The sequence below is a fragment of the Meriones unguiculatus genome, chromosome 7 (genome assembly GCF_030254825.1).
Source record: "Meriones unguiculatus strain TT.TT164.6M chromosome 7, Bangor_MerUng_6.1, whole genome shotgun sequence".
Classification (NCBI taxonomy): domain Eukaryota; kingdom Metazoa; phylum Chordata; class Mammalia; order Rodentia; family Muridae; genus Meriones; species Meriones unguiculatus.
The window spans coordinates 108528957-108549999 of NC_083355.1; the positions used below are offsets into that span (position 1 = coordinate 108528957).

Here is a 21043-nt window from a genome sequence, read left to right on the forward strand (position 1 = left end):
CTTTCCGGTGTTTAAACCTGATTCAGGACTTTTCTTTATACAGCACTAGAAATGAACATGCTAGGTAGCAGAAGGGTGAATGTCAGGCTCTGTGTGTGCTCCTGCACGAAGCCATCAGCCCAGTTCTCAACCACCATGCGCCTTCCCCCTGCCACACACACACACACACACACACACACACACACACACACACTCCTCCCAGCTTGGTACTAAAGCTCAGCTCCTTTCATGAATGCCTGAACCTCCCACACATGAAGAGTAGTGTTGGTTAGCCCTTAGGCTTGGGCCTCAGAAGGTCATTGACTCTGAGCTCTGCTTTGTTGGCCAAAATCTGCCACCAGTCAATGGTGCTCAGATTTGGACCCTGGATTCGTTTGCCTAAATGCTGGTTTCCGTTCCATTGTCCCATATGTCTCAGCAGGCCTCCCTGGGCTTCTCTGTTTGACCCCAGCTGCTGTCTCTTATTCCAGTTTCACAGGATGGAGCTTGTCTAGATCCACTCAGCTTCTTTTTTTTTTTTTTTAAGATTTATTTATTTAATTATTATGTATAAGTGTGTGTTTGCATGTACAGAAGAGGGCACCAGATTTCATTTTAGATGGTAGTGAGCCACCATGTGGTTGCTGGGAATTGAACTCATGACCTCTGGAAGAACAACTAATGCCCTACACCTCTGAGCCATCTCTCCATCCCTAAAGTTTATTCTGATGTTTGTCTTTTTTTTTTTAAATAAACAGTGTTCCTTTTTTTTTTTTTAAGATTTTATTTATTTATTTATTATGCTTACAATATACACCTGCAGGCCAGAAGAGGGCACCAGATGTCATTATAGATGACTGTGAGCCACCATGTGGTTGCTGGGAATTGAACTGAAGACCTCCACTCAGCTTCTTGACCCACCCAGGTTCCCTACACTTTCCAAGTATAGGGAAGGAGGGGCCGTCTCTCAAAACAGCCCTCCTTGGAGTCCCTGAGTTCTACAAACAGCGGATTCCAAACTTGCTAGGATAGTTGGCCAGAGGCCAAGAAGAGATTAATTAAACAGAGTTAATTACTCAGCAATTTCTGGGCTTCAGTTAACTTCCCCCCCCCTCCAAAAAACCATAAATAGCCGAATGTTAGATTAAGTAAAAAAAAAAAAAAAAAAATGCCTGTCAAAGTCTATAATGGGCCCGGGGTGATGGCTCAGTGGTTAAGAGCACTGGCTACTCTTCCAGAGGACCCAGGTTCAATTCCCAGCACCCACATGGGAACTCACAGCCGTCTGTAAATCCAGTCCCAGGGGATCTGACACTCTCAGAGAAGCATGAATGCAGGCAAAACACCAAAGTCTATAATGAAAGCAAATTAAATAGTAATCTGGTAAACCCAGCCTCATCATGATCTTAAGTCATAATTGGTTAATTGATTCATAGCCTCTTCCTGGGCTGCTCTGGGATGCCAGGCTAGCTCTAGAGAGAGCTATGTGAGGTCTGCTCTCGTGAATAGCTCCCAGCAGGTTGAGAAAGCCACTGCAGTCTGACATGATGGCAGCTGAAATGCCAGTGGGGGGCCCTGTGGGTGCCTGGAGCATGACTCAGGCACTCTCAGCTCAAGGGATGCCGTGAGTGAGGTGAAGGGAGGAAGATGGACATGGAAGGTCGCTGGGGAGGAAGGAACCAAGTGCTCACGCTGGCACCCATTATCTTTCTGTTTTCACTCTGAATTGTGCTATCATGACAGAAGTCATGGAAGTCCAGCTGTCAAGTGCTAGGTGCCTTGGGAACTCGGAGAGTCCTCCCAGCTCCACTTCCTACCTTGATTCAACCCTGGGTTTTCGTGTGAAGTAGCATCCACATGTTTATGCTGTTTCTAAAACTGATAGAAGCGAACCATTATGATTATCAAGGCTAGTATTTTCTGGGTGGACCATGACAGAAGTGAACATGAATGAATTTAAACCCCGCTGTTAAGGTTGTAAGTTACTGTCCATGTACTCGTAAGAATAATCCACCTTCCAATGTTTTATTAGTTTATTTGTGCAGATGCTGGAACCAAACTAGCTGAGTCCACTATCCTGAGCAAGCAGATGACAGCGTCTGTGCCCGGGGTAAGTCCTGGCCAAACAAATGCTCTGTTTCCATGTCTCAGCAAACGGTGCTTAGGAATTACACTTTAGACTGGGACCCCAGGTTGAGGCTTGGCATTCACTCGTGACTTGAGAGTAAAGAGTCACTGTGGCTCCCCGCTTTCTTGCCCCCCGTGGAGTGAGATGTGACAGGGCCTCGTGTTTGTTGAGAACTGACTGAGATATAATGCGTGTAAAGCACTGAGCAGAGTAAGTGTTCGTCCATGCTGGACATGGTGGCTTACATAGTGAGTGGCAGAGCAGCTCTAGCTTCATAGAAGACTCCCCTAAAAACAACAGCAACAAATACCAACAAACATCACCTCAAATACCAGCAAACATCACCTGTGGATGTTTTATTTTCAGTGTGCTGCTGCTCTAATCGAGATACAGTGAACATCTTTAATCTTAAGACTGTGTCCATACTTCAGACTCTTTCTCTATGATAGATTCGTGGGAGGAGAATTACTATACTGATTTTGTAGGACTTTTAACAGTCATCATTATGATGTGAGATGAAATGGGGTCAAATTCCAGTCATGGTAGTTTAGCACACAGAAATGTGTTCTTTCCTCCTGTGAAGTTTGCATGGGCATCCCGACTACTCAGGGGATGGCAACTACCTCAGAGGTGGGCTCCACTGTCCCTCAGTCCTCGGTGATCAACTGCTGAGGTGAGGAAGGAGAAGCAAGTGCAAACACGGGAGGCTTTCACAGGTCAGGCCTAGACTTCCCCATCTCTTCAGCTAACCTCAAACAAGGACCCACCAGCTGAGAGGGAGGTTGGGAAGTATGGGCCGTAACTGTGCTCGGGAAGTGGGCCCGGGCAGCCAGCAGCTCCGTGCACTCGCTGCCTGTGTTTATAAATTCCCTAGAGGGTGATAGTGGCTACCTACATGAATGATAAAAAATGCACCCCCTGCTCTGCAAAAGGTATTGTCAGGATGAATACGAAGGAGGAAGCTCTACCACCACCCCCAGAGCTCTTTCCACGGACACAAAGGAAGCCATTCAAAGGACGCCTTTTATTTAAGTTCTTTTTTGCTTTTGTTTTTTACTATTTTATGTGTGTGAGTGTGTTGCCCACACATGCATCTGTGTACCACATGCATGCTTGGTGCCTGAGGAGGTGACGAACCTCCACGTGGATGCTGGGCATCGAACCTGGGTCCTTCTTAACCAGAGATGCTCTTAGCCGCAGAGCCAGCTCTCCAGCCTCCCCAGAACACCTTTTACTCTCACTTGCTACCAATGAGTTACAGAGAAATTAACATAGCTTAATTAACCAAAACAAGTATGTTCAAGTATAATAAAATATAAACTATCTGAAAACGTAACAGTAAACGGCTACTCAGCAGAGTTTCTTCTTTCTCTTAAAAAAGAACTTTAAGATTTGATTGACATTTCAAAGGCTCAGTACACATTAGCAACCCTCAGGTCAACGTTTTAAAAAGTACCGCAGCATCGCCAGCTGTGGGCACTGTTGTTACCCAGGCGCACTCCCAGACTCGCCTATTACAACTGGTACCTCATCCCCGCTGGCAAATGCCTCCCATTCTGCCCTCAGCAGATTCTCATTTGCTAAACTTACTGTCATCCTTATAAGCCCCTGATGGGTGTGAAGCCATCCTTAGGGAGCAGGCCAGTTTGACAATTTACTTCCAGCAACATTTTTGAGAAAATAAAAAGGCACCGGGTATCTTATGTGTTCTGTTGCAATTTTTGACGTAGCCTTTAAAATAACAACAACAACAAAAACAAAACAACAAAACAAAGACGTGAATCAAGGGAAATGCCTGTCCTCACCCTGCTAGTTAGGCGGAGTCAGGTCTGCCTGTTAGGTAGAGGCTACGTGGATATCCAGCAGAGATTCCGAAGAGTGTTGTTCCGTCAGGAAATGCGCGTGATGCCTTTCACTGAAGGGCTCCCGAGCTAAGCCACATCTGTGTGTCAGGTGGTGCCTTCAGAAGGCTTGGAAGGAAATATGAGCTTTCTCAGAAGAGAAGGGCAGGGTTTAGGATTATGGAGTTTTAAGCTGCTCTTTTCAATGCTTTGCATTTTCACATTTTTTTTCTGCAATGAAAATCAGGCCGTTTTTACGATGTAAGAGCTACAGCTTTTAAGCTAGATGGATTTTTGAAGAGCTGGGTGTGACTGATTTCTGCTCCTTGGTCACCGGTTTCCTGTCAGAGCGGACAGATCCCTCTGAAGCGGCTCTTGTCTTGTCCTGTTCTGGTGACACATCTAAAGATACAGTCTCACGAAGGAAAGGGGGACTGGAGATTCCAAGCATGTGCCTTTTAAAGTATAGGTGGCTGCCCAAGATTTTCCTGAGCCTAAGGTGGGTTTTAAGGCTGGATGTAGCTGCTGTGAAAATATCTATCTATGCAATGGTAAACAGTGAATAACGCGCCCAGTGATTCTTTGCAGTGGCATTTGCCGAGTTGAACTGGTATAAAATATTGCCTGTGAAAGGAACAAATCCCTTTCAAGAAATCCAACAGCAGAGTCTCGGCTCCTATTTGCATGATACACGAAAGGTCAGAGAGAGTGGGATAAATCGGGGAGAGGGGGATCCTGTTTTTGCATTGAAGGATTCATATTGCAAAAGCCAGAGCACAATAAGCTTTTATAATTCCTTCGCTGGATTTAAATTAAAAGGAGGAAAACCTTAGAACACGTGAAATGCTTGGAAAACACTGACAGACTGGCCGCTGACCTTATTTTACTATTTGTTATCCTGTCAGAGGAACTGACAAGCGGAACATTCTAGAAGAGAGGGGAGGTGATACAGTTCAGTGCGGTGCAGATTTACATGAATATGGGGGAAATGAAAGCCTCTGGGTGAGCTAGTTAAGTCTGTAATGTTCCAGATTTTCCTAAAGGAAGCCCTGAGAGGCCGTTAGCAGGGTATTCACGGGGCTTCAAAGACTGCCTGCCTTTGATCCGCATTATACAGCTGACATGTGGGTTCTTCAGCAGGCACAGCTTTGATGCAGGAGCCTGTCCATCCACTCTCCCGCTTCGCCCTTCCAATCCGAGAATCACCACACCGCTCCCAGAAAGCGAGCATGCCCCTGCCAGTCCGTAACCTGCCACACGAGCGTGCTTTTTCTTTTCTTTTAAAACTGACCAAACACGCTTGACGTGTGTGAGGGAGGTCACTTCTTCCTTCTAGTTATTTATTCCAGGAAAAGCTCAAAATGAGTACAAGTGTCTACTTACTAACACACCTGCCCTGCCTGTGAAGTCAAGCCATGACTTGATTTGAAAAGAACTTTTGACTCGACAGGCACAATATGACATGTGTAAGAGGGTAAGGGTACAGATGATTAAGGTAGTGTTAGCCTTGACGTCACACACCTCCTGCACATCCAAGAGGCTCTCGTGGCTCAGTTAGGCCTGACTCTCGTGCTTACACTGGTTTTAAAGCAAGCAAGCATTGCTTTAATCGCCTGGTGGAAATAGCCATTAATTTCGTTTCTTTTAGCTTTCCCAGTTTCCTTGATCTCTAGCACAAACCTTTTTTAACCAGTTTCGTACTGAAGGCAGTGGTAGGGGACGCAGCGGAGAACGAAGTGGCTTTAGAGGGAGGCTGTGGTGACATGAGAAGGGACACTTGTGGCTGAGTCGTGTCCCTGCATTTCAGTGCGGGACGGCAGCGATGGAGTGCATACGGCAGTATGTCAGCGAGGTGCTGGACTTCATGGCGGACATGCACACTCTAACCAAGCTCAAGGTAAGCCGCCTTCCGCCTAGCACCCTGTGGGGTACAAAGCATAGAGGGTTTTCAGGGAATGATGTAGACCCACGAGGGAATTTGTTGCTCCCTGCAGAAGCAGCTGCAGCACTGTGGAATGAGTCCATTTCTTGGGGGAGGGGGTATGAAGAATTGGGGTCCAGCAAAGATGCAAATTAAAAGAAGGAAGGAGCGTTCCATGGCATCAGTTTTTTGAGTAGGTTTTTTTTGTTGTTGTTGTTTTCAATGTTTGCTCCATTCTTAAAATGTCCTTAGTCAATACTGGCCCCATTTGAAAGTGTAGAAATTGAGGCTCACATAGCATGGTTCTGCTGTCAAGTCACACTCCTTGAAAGTGGTGATGCCACAGTTGAACCTCAGATTGTTGTGAGCACCAGTGGACCCCTTTCTAGCCAGCCAGAGCCACCCCGGTGCCTCAGCTCTGGGTTCCTCGTCTGCTGAGTGATTCAGCAGGCTCCCTCCTTGTCTAGTGTGCTCAAGACAGACATAAAACAACACAGGAAGACTGTGGCCCACCGTGCAAGCGAAAACCAGCTACTGTCTGTATCTTCTTCGAAGCTATCTTCTTTAAGAAAATAATGAAGGGGATAGAACAGAATTCAGCTTACGGACCAACCAAATCCCAGTGCAGTGGTTGAGTTTTATTGCGTGTTCAGGGGCGGTGGGATGGATATGGCGCCTTTGTGGTCCTACCAGGGAGTTAGAAGGTCAGTAGTCTGAAAGAGTTGAGGAGGGCTCTGCACAGAGGGCAGATGGTAGGCTGAGCATGTCCAGAGAGTGACGCAGAACAGTCCCCTTTGTAATAAACGCGGCCGTTGTGGGCTCAGAAGTCCATCTGCCTAGAACACGTCTTCTTTAGACTCTGCCTGTGCGGCCAGGCAGTGGCAGGAGAAGCAATAAGGACAAGACGGTAGTTTCTACAGCGTGGAAACCCAGCCATTTTGGAGCGCGCTCCCTTGTCATTTAGTCACATGCTGAAAACCAGTCATTGGCTGTGGCTACATGAACTTAGATGGCTTTAGTGCAAAAAGAAGAGGCCACAGCTGTTCCCTAAACACTTTGAGCTCGTTTTTACAGAAACTTCTGGAAAATGCTCACAAACGCCGGTGATAGTTGAAAAGTTGACACAACCCAACCCTCTGACCATTAGGAAAGAGATTAAAACCCTCAACTCATATTAGGAAGCAGATTAAAACCCTCAAGTAGAGCGCTCCCGCTCCTTTAACCTCATCTGCAGGAGGTAACGTCTGCTCAGAATAATGGTCAAGGTGGGTTTTTTGTTTTTTTCCAAGACAGGGTTTCTCCTGTCTTGGAACTCAGAGCTCCGCCTGCCTCTGCCTCCCCAAGTGCTGGGATTAAAGACGTGTGCCACCAAAAAAACAAAACAAACAAACAAACAAAAAACAAAACAAAACAAAACTCAAGTAGTTACGGGGGGTGGGGTGGGGTGCGGGATGCTTATAAGAAAAGGGTGTTCAGACGAAGTGCTGGGAAGCAAGGAGTTTACTAGGAAAGTTACTAATGGGATGGACAGAAGACAGAAAGACAGACAGAAGCATGGCTCTGAAGAGAGTTCAAGGCCCGTAGGTAGCTGTGAGTGTCTGTGAAGGGAGAATTGCTGCACAGTACTGTGGCCTGAGTGGCAGCCATATTCCAGCCTTGCTTTCCTAAGTGACAAGTGACTTATCCATGGTCCTTGGCTACTCAGAACGGATCCGGGTCTAGAGCCTCGGTCTCAAGTCCCCGCGCAAAGGAAACCTTCAGAATTAACTTAGCAAATATGTATTAGGTCTCTCTACTCTACTAGCACTGTTGTAGGCATCAGGATTGCATTGATGGGCAAATGCAAGGTGCAGATGAAATAGCTGCCCTCATTTCATGTATAGTCTGCTAGGAGGCCAGATTTAGTGAATGTTTCCATATAAGCCGAATCGAAACTGTGGCTTTCCCAAGTGCTGTGCAAAAGCAGTAGACAGTGGCGTGGGTCCAGCCAGGGAGCTCAGCTTTAAGTGATACTCAAGCTAAAATTGAACAATTCAGCAAAGATCGCCAGTACTTCAGGGAGAGGAACGGGCATGGGGCAGCAGAACGAGCAGAGCAGAGCCCAGAATGGATGAAGGGGGATATCGCAGAGACCACAGGTTGGTCCATTGGCCCCATCCTGTCCCGCTCCTATCCCCAGCTCTCAGCCTAGGAACAATGGGAAACCATATAAGAAGTTAAGCAGATAGTGTGCTTAGAGTGCCATGAGGTGGGGTTGGGAACAACCTGACCTTTCTCCTAGCATTGAGGGGAGAGGGGTTGTTTCTGAGCCTTTGCCTATTTGGCAGGACCCTTTTCCTCCTCCTGGGTTGCCTTGTCCAGCCTTTATATGAGGGGAGGTGCCTGGGCTTATCATAATCTGATAAGCCATGTTTGGTTGGTATCCCTGAGAAGCTGCCTTCCTCTGAAGGGAAAGCAGGAAGGGTGGAAGTGGGGGGGAGGGCAAGTCGGGGAAGTGGGGGACTGGGAGGAGAGGAGGTCATCGGGATGTGATATATGAGTGAAGAATAAATGAAGAATGGTCTAGACTGTCTCCAGGTGCCTTTGAGCGATACAGAGTGTCATTTGATTTTACAGAGCCACATGAAGACATGCTCCCAGCCTCTGCATGAAGATACCTTTGGTGGCCATCTCAAAGTTGGCCTGGCTCAGATTGCAGCTATGGAGATCTCCCGGGGCAACCACAGAGATAACAAAGCTGTGATCCGCTATCTGCCTTGGCTCTACCACCCTCCTTCTGCAATGCAGCAAGGGTGAGGCATTTCAGATTTTTAAAGGGGAAGAGACTAGGGAGAAGGCTCCGTGGCTATGAGCACCGGCTGCTCCTCCACAGGACCTGGGTTTGATTCCCAGCACACCCACAAGGTGGTTCACAGCTGTCTGTAACTCCAGTCCCAGGGAATCTGATGCCCTCTTCTGGCTTTTGTGGACCCTGCACACACACACACACACACACACACACACACACACACACACACGGTGCAGAGGCAAAACACCCACACACATAAAATAAATTGTAAAAAGAGTACAAAAATGACCACAAGTGCTCCCAAATCCTTGAAGATTAGCTGGAGCTCAAGGCCATCTTGAAGATTTATGGGCGTGGAATACAGTTGGCTAGAAGGAAGGTCAGGGACCATCCTTATGCTGTGGACAGTGGGTAGTACAGCCTCTGACCTTCGCTCATTTTCCCGGGCGATGGAAGCTGAAGTATCATTTGAACTCTGACCTTCAGTGGCTTTTCAGGCAGCTTGGCTTGTAGAGCAAAAGAGCCACAGCAGGGATGGAATGAGCCAGGAGGAGGTCCAAGCCCCTGAGCTGCCTCTGTGAAGGCTGAAGACAGGCACCCCTGAGTTGGGTTCCCTGAGCTCATCAGTCAGTCTCATTGTAGAGGGAGCACTGAGGGTGAGTGGGAGCAGAAGAAAAATCACGGGGTGGATGTGTCCTCTCCTCCTCTGTTCCCTCTCCCTTTGTGAGGATGTCTGGGGAGAACTCTCTGATAAGCATCCGGAAAGCGGCCTGGGAGACAGCCAGACCGGCTGAGGGTATTGAATCTTGTCCCACCAAAGCCTCTCCTTCTTGAAGGGGAAATCCAGGATTAGAGTAGAAATCGAGACAAATGGATAAGACTTTGGGCTGTCACTCCTGCCTTAGGTCCTTGTCTTTGATACCACACCTTAATCCCTTCCTCCACTAATTCTCTGGGCACTGAAGATATGAAGATATGAAGTGGCCCTTAACACGTCCTTTCTTCCCTGACAGGCCTAAAGAATTCATTGAGTGTGTCTCTCACATTCGCCTGCTGTCCTGGCTGCTTCTGGGGTCCCTCACACACAATGCAGTCTGCCCCAATGCCTCCTCTCCCTGCCTTCCCATACCTCTGGATGCAGGCTCCCACATTGCAGACCACCTCATTGTTATCCTAATTGGATTTCCCGAGCAATCAAAGGTAAGTGATTTCTGCAAGATTCAGACCCTGTGCATTGGAATTGCTAATGGGGCTCTTATCAGCAGATTAGATCCTTCTGAGAAGGAAAGGCATTTTAGCTCACCCTCCTGTGGCTGTTGGGAGAGTGACTCTGTGCTAATGCCTTACTTAAAGTTGTTTAAATTCCCAGGCTGTGTTTTCTCCCCCTAAATTGTTTTCTGGCTTACTTTTATGGAGATAAATTAGAGCAGCAAGGAAGAGTTACTTTCCCAGGCATTTTTGTCTCGAAACAACAGAGAGAAGTAACAGGCTACAAATACAATAAAAATTCTGTGCTCAGTTTTCAGAACCAAGGATGAAGTGGAGGCAAATGGATGCCCCATCTCATTCTTTATGCGCTGTCTTTCAACTCAGATCCCACAGGACACATGCACACACACCATGAAAATAAGAAAGCTAGCATGGTGTGCAGTAAAGCACACTGAGATCACCTACACAGAGGAAGTTTGCAAATTACAGACAGACAGTATGCTTCAGAGACTGAAGTAAAGCCCAGGCAGATAGAAGTCAGGAGCCCAGACACGCAAACCAGACTTCCCCCGTCAGCTACCGGGAGCCACAGGCCTGTCCGGGAGCTTAAGCAGGCTCCAGGAGATCGCAGTGGGTTTATGAGAAACTGAGGGTTAGGCCAGAGCAAGCTCTGGGAGAAAATAGAATGCACATCCAGATTCACCGCACAATGCTTGCGAAAGGAACTGTCTCCACCCTGTGTTTGATCCTTCAAGATGGTGCTTGTACCCTTGTGCCCCATCCTTGCACAGTTCAAGGGACTCGACCTGACTGGGGCAGTGAGGGAATTAGGAAAAGACAGACACACAGAAAATCTGGGATCCGGTGGACTGGACTTGGACTATCTGATAGAGACACCTCAACATGCCAGAAGCCCAGTGTGTTAATTATAGAGTTGAGCGAAGGGGCAGGGTTGCTCTACACAGCTGAACAAGGAGGTGTGAGTATTACATTCAGGTAAACACGGAGGCAGGGTGATGGGACACAGCTGGACAAGGAGGCCAGTTTAGTGTTAGTAGGAAGCAGTCTTTAGGGTGTAAACATCTGGGACAGGAAGATTTTTGCATACACTATCAACATCTGCACACCACCAGAAGGCGCTTTGCCTTCCCTCTGAGCCTCGCTCCAGGGCGAACGCTTTGCCATTTTCCCGTGGGTCTGAGGCTGTGTTCCTTGACGCTGCTTTCCCGCGTCAGTAACATCCATTCCCTTACGACTCCATTCAGTCAGGGACTTCCTCTGTTCCCCACCACCTTTGTGAAAGCCACTTATCTTTCCTCAGCTTCAGTTCGTCATCTGTAGACAGTGGGGCGGCTGGAGCCTTGTGGAGGTGGTGTGTGGAAAGCCTCCGTGTTGCAGGCGCTGTGGCCATGTGTGGTGTGCTTGCCATGGACAGGCATTCTGTTGACGCTGCTCTGCCGCCATGTGATCCTAACTGTAGGGTGGGGGGTCTCGCCTGCCTCTCTTTTGCTCTTCGCCGACCCCTTCAACGAGCTTGCTGCAATCCCTATTGTATAGACGTGGAAACGTGCTAACACAGCAAAATAGAACGACTATTTTCCTAATCCAGTTCAGGGATGAAAAAACGTCAGTTTCAGGAAAGAACAAGGCAGTGGATAGATTTAGTCTGCAAATTAAGGCATCCTCTCTTGGAAAAGAGGCTGTTTTTTTTTTTTTTTTTTTTTTTTTTTTTTTTTTTTTTTTGTTCCCCCTTCAAGCACACTCCCACTGGCAAAGAAGGGCTGATTGGAGGCATAGAAGCAGGAGTCTGTAGCTGGAGTCATCCCTCCGTGCGTCGTGCGTGCTCCCTGGTGAGGCTCTCCGCCGTGAGCACGAAGCAACACCCTCCTCTTCCTTTGCAGACCTCTGTGCTCCACATGTGCTCCCTGTTCCATGCTTTCATCTTTGCTCAGCTCTGGACGGTGTACTGCGAACAGAGCGCCGTGGCGACGAATGTCCAGAATCAGAACGAGTTCAGCTTCACGGCAATACTGACGGCACTGGAATTCTGGAGCAGGGTGACACCGAGCATCCTCCAGCTGATGGCCCACAACAAAGTGGTGAGTCCTCGGAGGAGCCCTCCGAGAGAAAAATCCCCAAATACCTCAGGCACTCCTAGTCCTACACCCACAAATACAGTGTAACGTGTGTGTTAAGCGGCCTTCTCTAGCCATGCCGCCACATCAAAGCATCACGTTGTGGATGGAACAAACATTGAAAAATAAAAACAACCAAATGCAAAGCAGATAAACTCTTCTGTCTCTTCTACCTAGCGTTAAATGAACTCTGTGTGAAATTCCCTTACCTTTAGGGTGCTGTAAAGATAGAGGATCCGGAGAAAAAGCCATCCCAGGGTTAGATTCCAAAGCAGTATGGGTAAACCTCTGGCACTGGGTATCTTTCTGCACAGTCTGAGAACAGATTAATGACAGGAGGCCCTTCTGCCCAGGTCTCAAAGCCAAGGGAGGGGCTGGTCCAGGCCACACCGGAAACATCTGGGCAATGTTTAGCCTTTTCTTGTTTCATCAAACAAACTCAGATGGTTCTTCTGGAGTCAGTTGGGGGTGGGGGGTGTTTATAAGAGACCCTGCTGTTCATCTGGTGTTTGGAGGATCCTCAGCTGAAGGGGGTTTAGTACCCAGCGCCTTGGTTACAAGGGTTCCATGGGCGGAGTCCACCACCTGGAAACACATTCTAGTGATTCCTGTGTGCCTAGGACCCCAAACCCCTGCTGCCCTGGCCACAAAGGTATTTGGGCAGGGTGTCTTAACTGAGAAATGTTTTCTGTTAGCATTTTGTAAGAAAGGAGGATTGCATACTGTCTTTATTGAAGCACGTTCATTTCTTTGGGGAAGGAGATAGTAGAGTTTTACATAGGGAAGGATGTTTGGTTCAGTAAAGGAAGGTTATGCCCATGTTAGGGTTCACAGACAGTTTGTGGTACTAAAGAAATAATTGCATGTATTGGATCACAGTTCTACGACCGATAAAGAACAAATTCTCTGTTATTTTGAAGATACCGAAACTGGAGCTTCACAACTTATGCTCGCGTTTTCGTTCAGTGTCAGAGTTTTGGTGTCAATGGTCTCCTCCTAAGATCCCTTGAGATTCAAATGTTACAAATGAGGCCCTGGAAGAGAGACCTCCCTGTGAGTGGAGAAAAGATCAAGATGGAGAAAGAGACGCTCAAACCATGTGTCCTCCAACGGGAGCCAGAATACCCCGCAGATTAGTGAGAGCCGTCCCAATTCCAACAACCTGAGTGAGGTGGAAGGACCATGCCGAAGCCTCAGGGGCTTTGGAGAGTCTCTTCCTGGTGTGAGGAAGTGAATGGATGCCACTCTCTGTGGTCTCCGGTCGCTAGGCAGGGAAACCTTCCAGGAGCAGGGCACCAGACCTCTGTGGCGGCTGTGGAGTCGACAAGGTTTCTAGTTGGCTGGGAGTGGAACTGACTGATGTTTGTCGTTTCAGATGGTAGAAATGGTGTGTCTCCATGTGATCAGTTTAATGGAGGCATTGCAAGAATGCAATTCAACCATTTTTGTCAAGGTAGGAACAGCTCATAGTTGTTTTTTTTTTTTTTTTAATTTCATACTGCTATGAGTAAATATGGATTTGTTTTGAATGTTTGAACCTTAGACAGGGGAAGAATGGATTCTGTTTAAACACGTAGTGCCGGGTCCGGGGGATATGGATTCTATAGCATCTTACCCTGTGGCTGTTATGCTGTGCCTGCCCTCGCCATGCCACTGTGAGCAGTCCTCAGACTGTGGCTACGCATAACACATGAGTTAAAATACGACAGGGGAACCCTGCTTTGAAAACAGCCCTGTGACAATGCCAGTCGGTTAGCAGTGGTGCCTCACTTGGCAAAAACTGTCCAGAAAACCAGAGAAATTGCTGTGCAATTGCCTGACTTGATACTCACTGCTTCTCTGACATAGTTTAGTCTCCTGTTTTATTATTCTAAACCAGGGCATAGTGTAAGAAGATAATTCAAGCATTCATCATCTTTCCAGAAGCAGCAGTGAATGGTGTCATATGAAAGCATGAGGAGGACCTAGAAAGAGCATGGCTACCTATGCCACAGGGAATAAAACCTGAGAGGCGATCTGCAGTAGATTAAACTTACTCTTTACCTGCTAACTCTCCCCTTTTCTTGATATCCTGACATTCCCCACTCTTTATCCCACTGATGATTTTTCCTCCATGATCACATCTTCACGTTACCTTCTGTCTATATTTTCTTGTTGTGGCCTCTGTCACCACTGCCCCTCAGTGCAGGATGTCACTTTGGTGTGTTTTTTGCTCCTTAGTTTGTTGCTGTCTCAGGCTGTGATGGAGGAAAGCTGCCCTTTTGCAGGGGGGATGCTTGATAACCGATGCTGCAAGGTCTTTGGTTCAAACGGGAGAGATGTATCTTACCTCGCTCAGTACAGCAAAGAATCAGCAGTGTGAGAAACACTGGCAGTTGGATGATCCTCCCTGATTTTTTTTTTCAGTTTTGTTAAAGTGCAAGTTACATGGATTCACATGCGCTAAACTGCACATACTTAAGTTGTATGCTTTAATGAGCCCTTGACGTATTTGACACCTTTTTACAATTATTTATTATCATAAGTGCATGTGTATATGTATAGGTGTGTGGCTACGATGTGCATTGTTACCGTGTGTGCATTTGTGTATGTGTATGTTCGCTGCTCTGGGGTGCATGTAGGAAATCAGATGATGAATTCAGAAGCTATTCTCTCCTGTTCCCTGAGTCCCTGAGGTTGAACTCAGATCATCGGGCTTGGTGGTCAGCAGGTTGGCTCACTAAGCCTGACACCAGCTACTTCTGTGACGTCGTCGCCACAATCAAGAGAATGAACATAGCTGCCATCTCCAAGACATTCTTATGCCCCTTTCTGATGCCTCTATTCTGCTACTTCCTGTCCTCCGGCAACTATTGATCTGATTTCTGTCATTGCTTATATTCTAGAGTTTACTATAAATGGATTCATACTCTGCATGTATTTTTCTGCCTTCTTTATCTTAGGGCCGTTATACTGAATGAATCTATGTTGTTAGATGCATCAGTTGTCCAATAATGTTTATTTTTGAGAGTAGTCCATTGTATGAATATACCCCACATTGTTTCTCCATTGTTGTCAGTTGGACATCAGGGGTATCCAGCATGGGTCTGTTATAAAAATTGCTACAAGTATGCACATATGCATGCTAGTGCATGCATGCTTTTGTGTGCTGGGTAAACATCCAGAAGTGACTGCTGGGTTGTTTGTTGGTGTATGTCTATCTGCTTAAGGATGTGACAGTCTCCAAGGTGCCTGTGCTCTGTTACATCCACTATAGCCATGAAGAACATCCCAGCTTCTCCATGGCACTTGATACAGTAAAAGTTTTATTAGTGTGCATTGTTATCGTTATATTTCATACGTGCGTATATTGTCCAATGTAATCAGTTTTAACGTGAGTTATTCTGAGGGTTGAATGCTGGCGTCCTGCTGTGGTTTAAATTGTTTTTCTCTAATGCCAGATGGTGCTAATGTTTTTTTTTTTTTTTTCATTTGTGTGTTTGTTAAGTGTATATCTGCTTGGTCAAGTGTCTATTAATTATTTGCTATATTTTATTGGGTTAAGGTGTTTTTCTTATTGAATTGAGAGGTAAAAAATCTTTGTCAGGATTTTTTTCTATGGCTTGCCTTTTTATTGTCTGGACAGTGCATAAGCTTTTTATTTTGATGATGTATCATCTATCAAGTTTCTTTCTCCCTTTCCTGTCTTCTCTATCTCTCTCTTTAGATATTGCCTCATAGAGACAAGGCTGCCTTAAACTTACTGTGTACCAGTACTAAGATTACACACATGCACCACCATGTCCAATTCTCAACTTTTTTCCTTTACTCATTTTGATGCTGTAATTCTAGAACATCTTTGCATAATCTAAAGGCATATAAAGTTCCTTCCTCTCCTCCTGTCTTCCTTCTTCTCTCCTTCTTTCTTTCCTAATTATACTTTTCTTTGTTTCATTTCTTAAGATGGGAATTTCGGTCATTAATTTGAGAATTTTCTTTTAAAATACCAGTGTTTAGAATTAGTTTCCTTTTAGGTGCTCCCTTAAGTACTTTCCCGAAATCTGGTATATATTCACTTCTGTTGGGTTAAAAACACTTCCCAGTTTCTGTTTTAGCTGCTTCTTATTTGACATAGATTTTTTTAGAAGTATTTTAAATTATCATCTTAACAGTATGCTATTCGTTATTTTTAGTGGTTGATTTTGAGTTTGTAGTGTATATAGTTTTTAGCGTCTCATGATCTTCAAGTAGTACTAATTACTTGTATCCATTTCCACCTTTTTGCTCTGGCTCTATTCATGTTATAAACCAAATCACACACAAGGAAGATGATGATGGTCGTGATGGTGATGTACTGCAGTTTGAACCTAAGACTTTGTGCATGCTAGGCACAAAGTATTCTACCATGAAACCATCTTCAGTCCTTTTTATTTTTATTTTATTTTTTACCTTTTGATATAGTGTCTCAATAAGTTGTCCAGGGGAGCTTGAACTCATTCTATAGCCCAAGTAAGCCTTGAACTTATAACCTTCCTGCCTCTGCTTCTCTCAAGTATCTGAAATTATAGGACTACACCACTGTGTCCAGGCACTATCTTATTGTTTTAGCTTTAAATAATCAACAATCTCTTAAAGAGATTTAAAATAGGTTTTAAATTTATTATACTTGTGTTGTTTCCATTTGACATTTTCTTTTTTAAGGTTTGTTTTTGTTTTCATTTACGTGTATGAATGTGTGACTGTGGGATGCATGCCTCTCTGTGTGTGTGTGTGTGTGTGTGTGTGTGTGTGTGTGTGTGTGTGCGTGCTGACACCAGAAGAGGATGTTGATTCCTGGAGCTGGAGGTACAGGCAGTTGTGAGTCCCCTGACATGGATGCTGACAACTGAATCTGGGTCATAGATAAGAATAAATATGCTCCTAACCACTGAGCTACCTCCAGCCCCTATGTTTGCCACCATCTCTCCAGCCCCTGTACTGGCCATCTACCTCCTGTTATTGTTCCTTCTTCTCATTAAAAACAAACAAACAAACAAACAATTTCTTAGACCAACCTGCTGGTAATTCATTACTATAGCTTTTTATGTCTCAAAAATATTTTGCAATCCTTATTTATTTATATTTTGAGACAAGTTCTCACTGTATAGATCAGACTGACTTTGAATTTCAATAATCCTCCTGCCTTTGTTTATACCATGACACCCAGCATGTGGTGCTTCCAATACCCCTGGGAACCGGGCTGTAGGTTCAGGGTCACCCAATAGCTTAGAGGTGCTGTGACCACTGTCTACCTGCTTGCATTATTCCCAGCAGGAGCCTGTGCACTTCCTATCTGACCTTTTCCTGCTTAGAAGATTTTATCTTCACCACTGTTGTAATGTGGTTGGAAGATGGACATCTGAGTAGAGTCTCTTTCATACTTCTTGCTTTTGAGTTGGATGAAGTTTGGGTTGATAGGTTTGTGTCTTTGTGTGTTTGTTTGATTTTTGATTTGGGGAAGTATCGCCAGTATTTCTTTAAATGTTTATCTTCAGTGCCTCCATCCGACATTCTCAGCCTTCCTTCCTTTTGGTCTTCCTGGAAGTGGGCACAGTGAAGTTGATGAGACACTCAGCAGGCAAAGACACTCACTTCCCAGCCTGACGGCCTGGGCTTGATAGTTGGGACCCATATGGTGGATGGAGAGAACAGATTCCTGCAAGGTGTTCTCTGGCCTCCACATTCATATCCACACACACACACACACACACACACACACACACACACACACACACACAATTAATCAGTCCCCCCTGCCCTGTCCCTCTGTATACTCCCACGGAGCTGTGCATGTGTCTTGTCTTTGCTGCCCACCTCCAGGGCTCTCTTTTTTTCCATTGTCTATCTCAGTGGTGTTCTGACACTGCCCTGTGATACTCTTTTACTGGCTACAGGCAAATCGAGTCGCCATTCCTCTCAGAGCCTCGGCTCTAAAGATCTGAAAGAGGAAAGTGGGGATTTAATTAAATAAATACACATTTAATTCCCCATGCTTGGTAGCTTTCAGCCATTTACTCTAAAGTGTATGTTTTAAGCATTCGTGGGTTGCCTATTAACTTCCAAACGCCACCATCTCCGTGGGGTTTGGCCTGGGAAAGACACTGCTGGTAACAGTGGCTCTGTGGCAGGCCCACATCTCTCGGGAGGCTGAGGGCATTTGGTGCAGCTTTTGTGTCTTCGCAGTGATGGAAGCTTATGTGGGAGAATGGAAGATCGCAATAACCAGCCTTCTCTATCTCTCCATACAGCTGATCCCTATGTGGTTGCCAATGATTCAGTCAAATACCAAGGTAAGCCATCCCCTGGGCTGTCTGGAAGCTCTGTTTCCTCCAGAACCTCAGAGCATCCATAAGGGGACTTCTCTGCTCCCTTGACTACAAAGAAGGAACTATGTTGGTCTGTTCCTGGTTATGTGGGCTGATAATGCGGGAGAACGTGGGAGGTAAGGGGGCTATAGAGGGCATCAGCAGGAGCCCTGGCCCTACTCCTCACTGCTGATGAAGGTACCCGGGTAGAAGAAAACATTGGACCCTAGGTCTGAGGAGGTTCAGTCTCCCAGGTAGAGGACAAGCCCTATTTAAGGAGGATAACCATGGAGTATATACCCGGACATGTCATGTGACAATCTGGGATGGAAAGAATTCCACTAAGAAAGGATAACACTGAACAAATGACAGAACTGGGCCAGAAAGAACCTGCTCACCTCCTTTTACATCAGAGGAAACTGGGGACTGTAAATAGCGGTGATAGGGTCCAGGATCCTGAAAGGGGACTCCCCAGGTCTCACTGGTGGTGACATTTTGGCACATACTCCCTAGTGACGAGTATAGTGGGGTTTGACAACAAATGGCAGAGCCAAACACTGCTCTGTCTACAACTTGTGCCAGTCTATGCTACCTGGAGTGTTGAGGAAGGGAAGAGGCAAAAACGCACTTGATGGATTTCCTTCCCTAGGTTAGGAAGCCATAGTAGTGGAAGGAGAGGGATGTAGACTCAGGACATTCCAGATGTCAAAACCCAGCAGGGCGACTGGCAATAGTGTGTGGGCAGCTTCTGCATCCTGACTGGTCAGCTGTGACCACCAGCGGGGCAGGGATATACGGACCAGTAGAACCTTCTTCAGCTTTGGTGTTTACTGTTAAAACAAAGCACTGGCCTTCCCACCTAGAGGCATTCCAAAGTGCCAGCCCCCCAGCTTACCTGTTTTGTGACAATGAATGGCACTTTCATATGGCACAAAGTCCTGAGAGCTTGGTGAGGAGCTGGGAGAATGATAAGCTCTGACATGGCCTCTCCATGTCAAGTGTCATGGAAACAGAGAGACTGTTATAAAATTTAAATGAGCATTTGCTGTGAGCCAGGTTCCCTTCTAGGAAGTCCCTTAACTGGTCTTAAGAGCCCCCGAAACAAATAGTATATCCCCACTGTACCTGGGGGGAGAAACCGAATACAGACTAATAGACCAACCGAATACAGACTGATAGACCTTGTTCCCATATTTTCCCCAGGCAACTGGGGTTTGAAACTGGGAAGTTCCACTACAGAGCCCAAGCCCCTCACCACTACGTCAGGCCCCTGTGCTGAACATTTGTGGCTGCCCAGAACCAAAGCATCAGTTCAGGGCCTGGGCGTTAGGTTAGCTTCATGGTCCTCTAGTCAGTCAACATGAGCTCATCAGGGTCTGGATGGAGTGGGGCCAGGATAACTGAAGCAACATAGGGCAGCCTCACGCCCACCCTGAGCACTGCCGGGTCTGAAGGCATGCTTGGGCTGGGCCAGATCTGAGTTTAACCTGTAGACCGACTGCCACGCCCATCCCCGCCTGACCTCTGCCCTCGGGTAGAAAGAACTGAACTGTCTCCTCTTTCTTCACAGCACTTATCCGCCGGCCTCCAGCTTCGTCTCCAGGCCATCCAGAACAACGTGAACCACCACAGCCTAAGGACGCTGCCCGGCTCGGGCCAGAGCAGTGCTGGCCTGGCGGCCCTCCGCAAATGGCTGCAATGCACCCAGTTCAAAATGGCGCAGGTGGAGATCCAGTCCTCGGAAGCAGCTTCTCAATTTTATCCTCTATGAGTGGACTCCTCGGCTCCAGTGTCAACACTCTGGCTTAGCAATAATGGGTATAAACACAAACAATTTGATCCGTGCAGGTTGGGGAACAATTGGTACTGTACATTCACTTTCTAGTTTAGTATAAAGACGAGCAGAGGCCGGAGAGGGCCACAAACGAAGCTTTCTTGCTACACATATTTCTGATGACTCCTTGGGCTATCTGATTAAGTGTTTCCTTACATTATTTTTTAAAAAAACAAACAAACAAACAAACCAAAATCATTTTTCTTTATCTAACTTCTATTTTTTTTAAGAAAAAAAAAAATAGACTGGTGGGTACTCACAGAAAAGTTGTATAAAGTCCCCCTGTTGCTATTTTTGATGATAGAGAATAAATAGGGTTTTTGAAACCTTTGTAGTGTTTTTTCTTAAAAAAAAAAAAAAAATCCACTCTTGGCAATGCAATAAAAATGAAACAAAACCAAACAAAAGTCACCAGAATCCAGTGACGTTTGACTGAAGCTTTTTGTCATAAACCCTGGAGAAGAGGCAGCTCGCAAGGCCCAGCACAAAGGGCCCTTAGAAATCAAGTGGTTAGACTGTGCGGAGCGTTTTTGTTTTTAACGTGCTTTCCAAAACTGTCTGGTAAGTCTTACTGTCCTTAAAACTAGTTTTCCACCTCATTGGTTCCAGGCTGTGCTGTCTTATAAGCTTTTTCGTTTTGTGGGCAATGAATTGTATTCTTTTGTTAACTCTTGTAAAGGACTCCATTCAAAATCACAGATTGCACAGTGGACCCGAGTGGTCCCTGCACTGGTTCAGAGCGCCGCCCCTGCAGCTATATTAAAAAAAAAAAAAAAAAAAAAAAAAAAAAAAAAGGGAATTTTAACCATGCTAGAACATGAAGGTTTATGTACACTCAGTCAGACCTTAGCATTCCCAAGGCAACTTCTCTTCTCCCTGCTGCAA

The 21043-nt window shown here is 46.1% G+C and overlaps 1 protein-coding gene across 13 annotated transcripts in view; it reads left to right on the plus strand.

Moving 5' to 3' along the window:
* Unc79 (unc-79 homolog, NALCN channel complex subunit) overlaps window positions 1-20484 on the plus strand; it is a 228201-nt gene extending 207717 nt beyond the window's left edge. For all 13 annotated transcript variants that reach the window (XM_060388091.1, XM_060388089.1, XM_060388081.1 and 10 more), the window contains 8 exons: window positions 2012-2089; window positions 5756-5845; window positions 8486-8661; window positions 9671-9857; window positions 11768-11965; window positions 13377-13454; window positions 18268-18309; window positions 19895-20484. In XM_060388091.1, coding sequence (XP_060244074.1) covers window positions 2012-2089; window positions 5756-5845; window positions 8486-8661; window positions 9671-9857; window positions 11768-11965; window positions 13377-13454; window positions 18268-18309; window positions 19895-20095 — 1050 coding nt within the window. In that variant the 3' untranslated portion in view covers window positions 20096-20484. The remainder of the gene's footprint in view (window positions 1-2011; window positions 2090-5755; window positions 5846-8485; window positions 8662-9670; window positions 9858-11767; window positions 11966-13376; window positions 13455-18267; window positions 18310-19894) is intronic.
* Window positions 20485-21043: the final 559 nt, after the last annotated feature.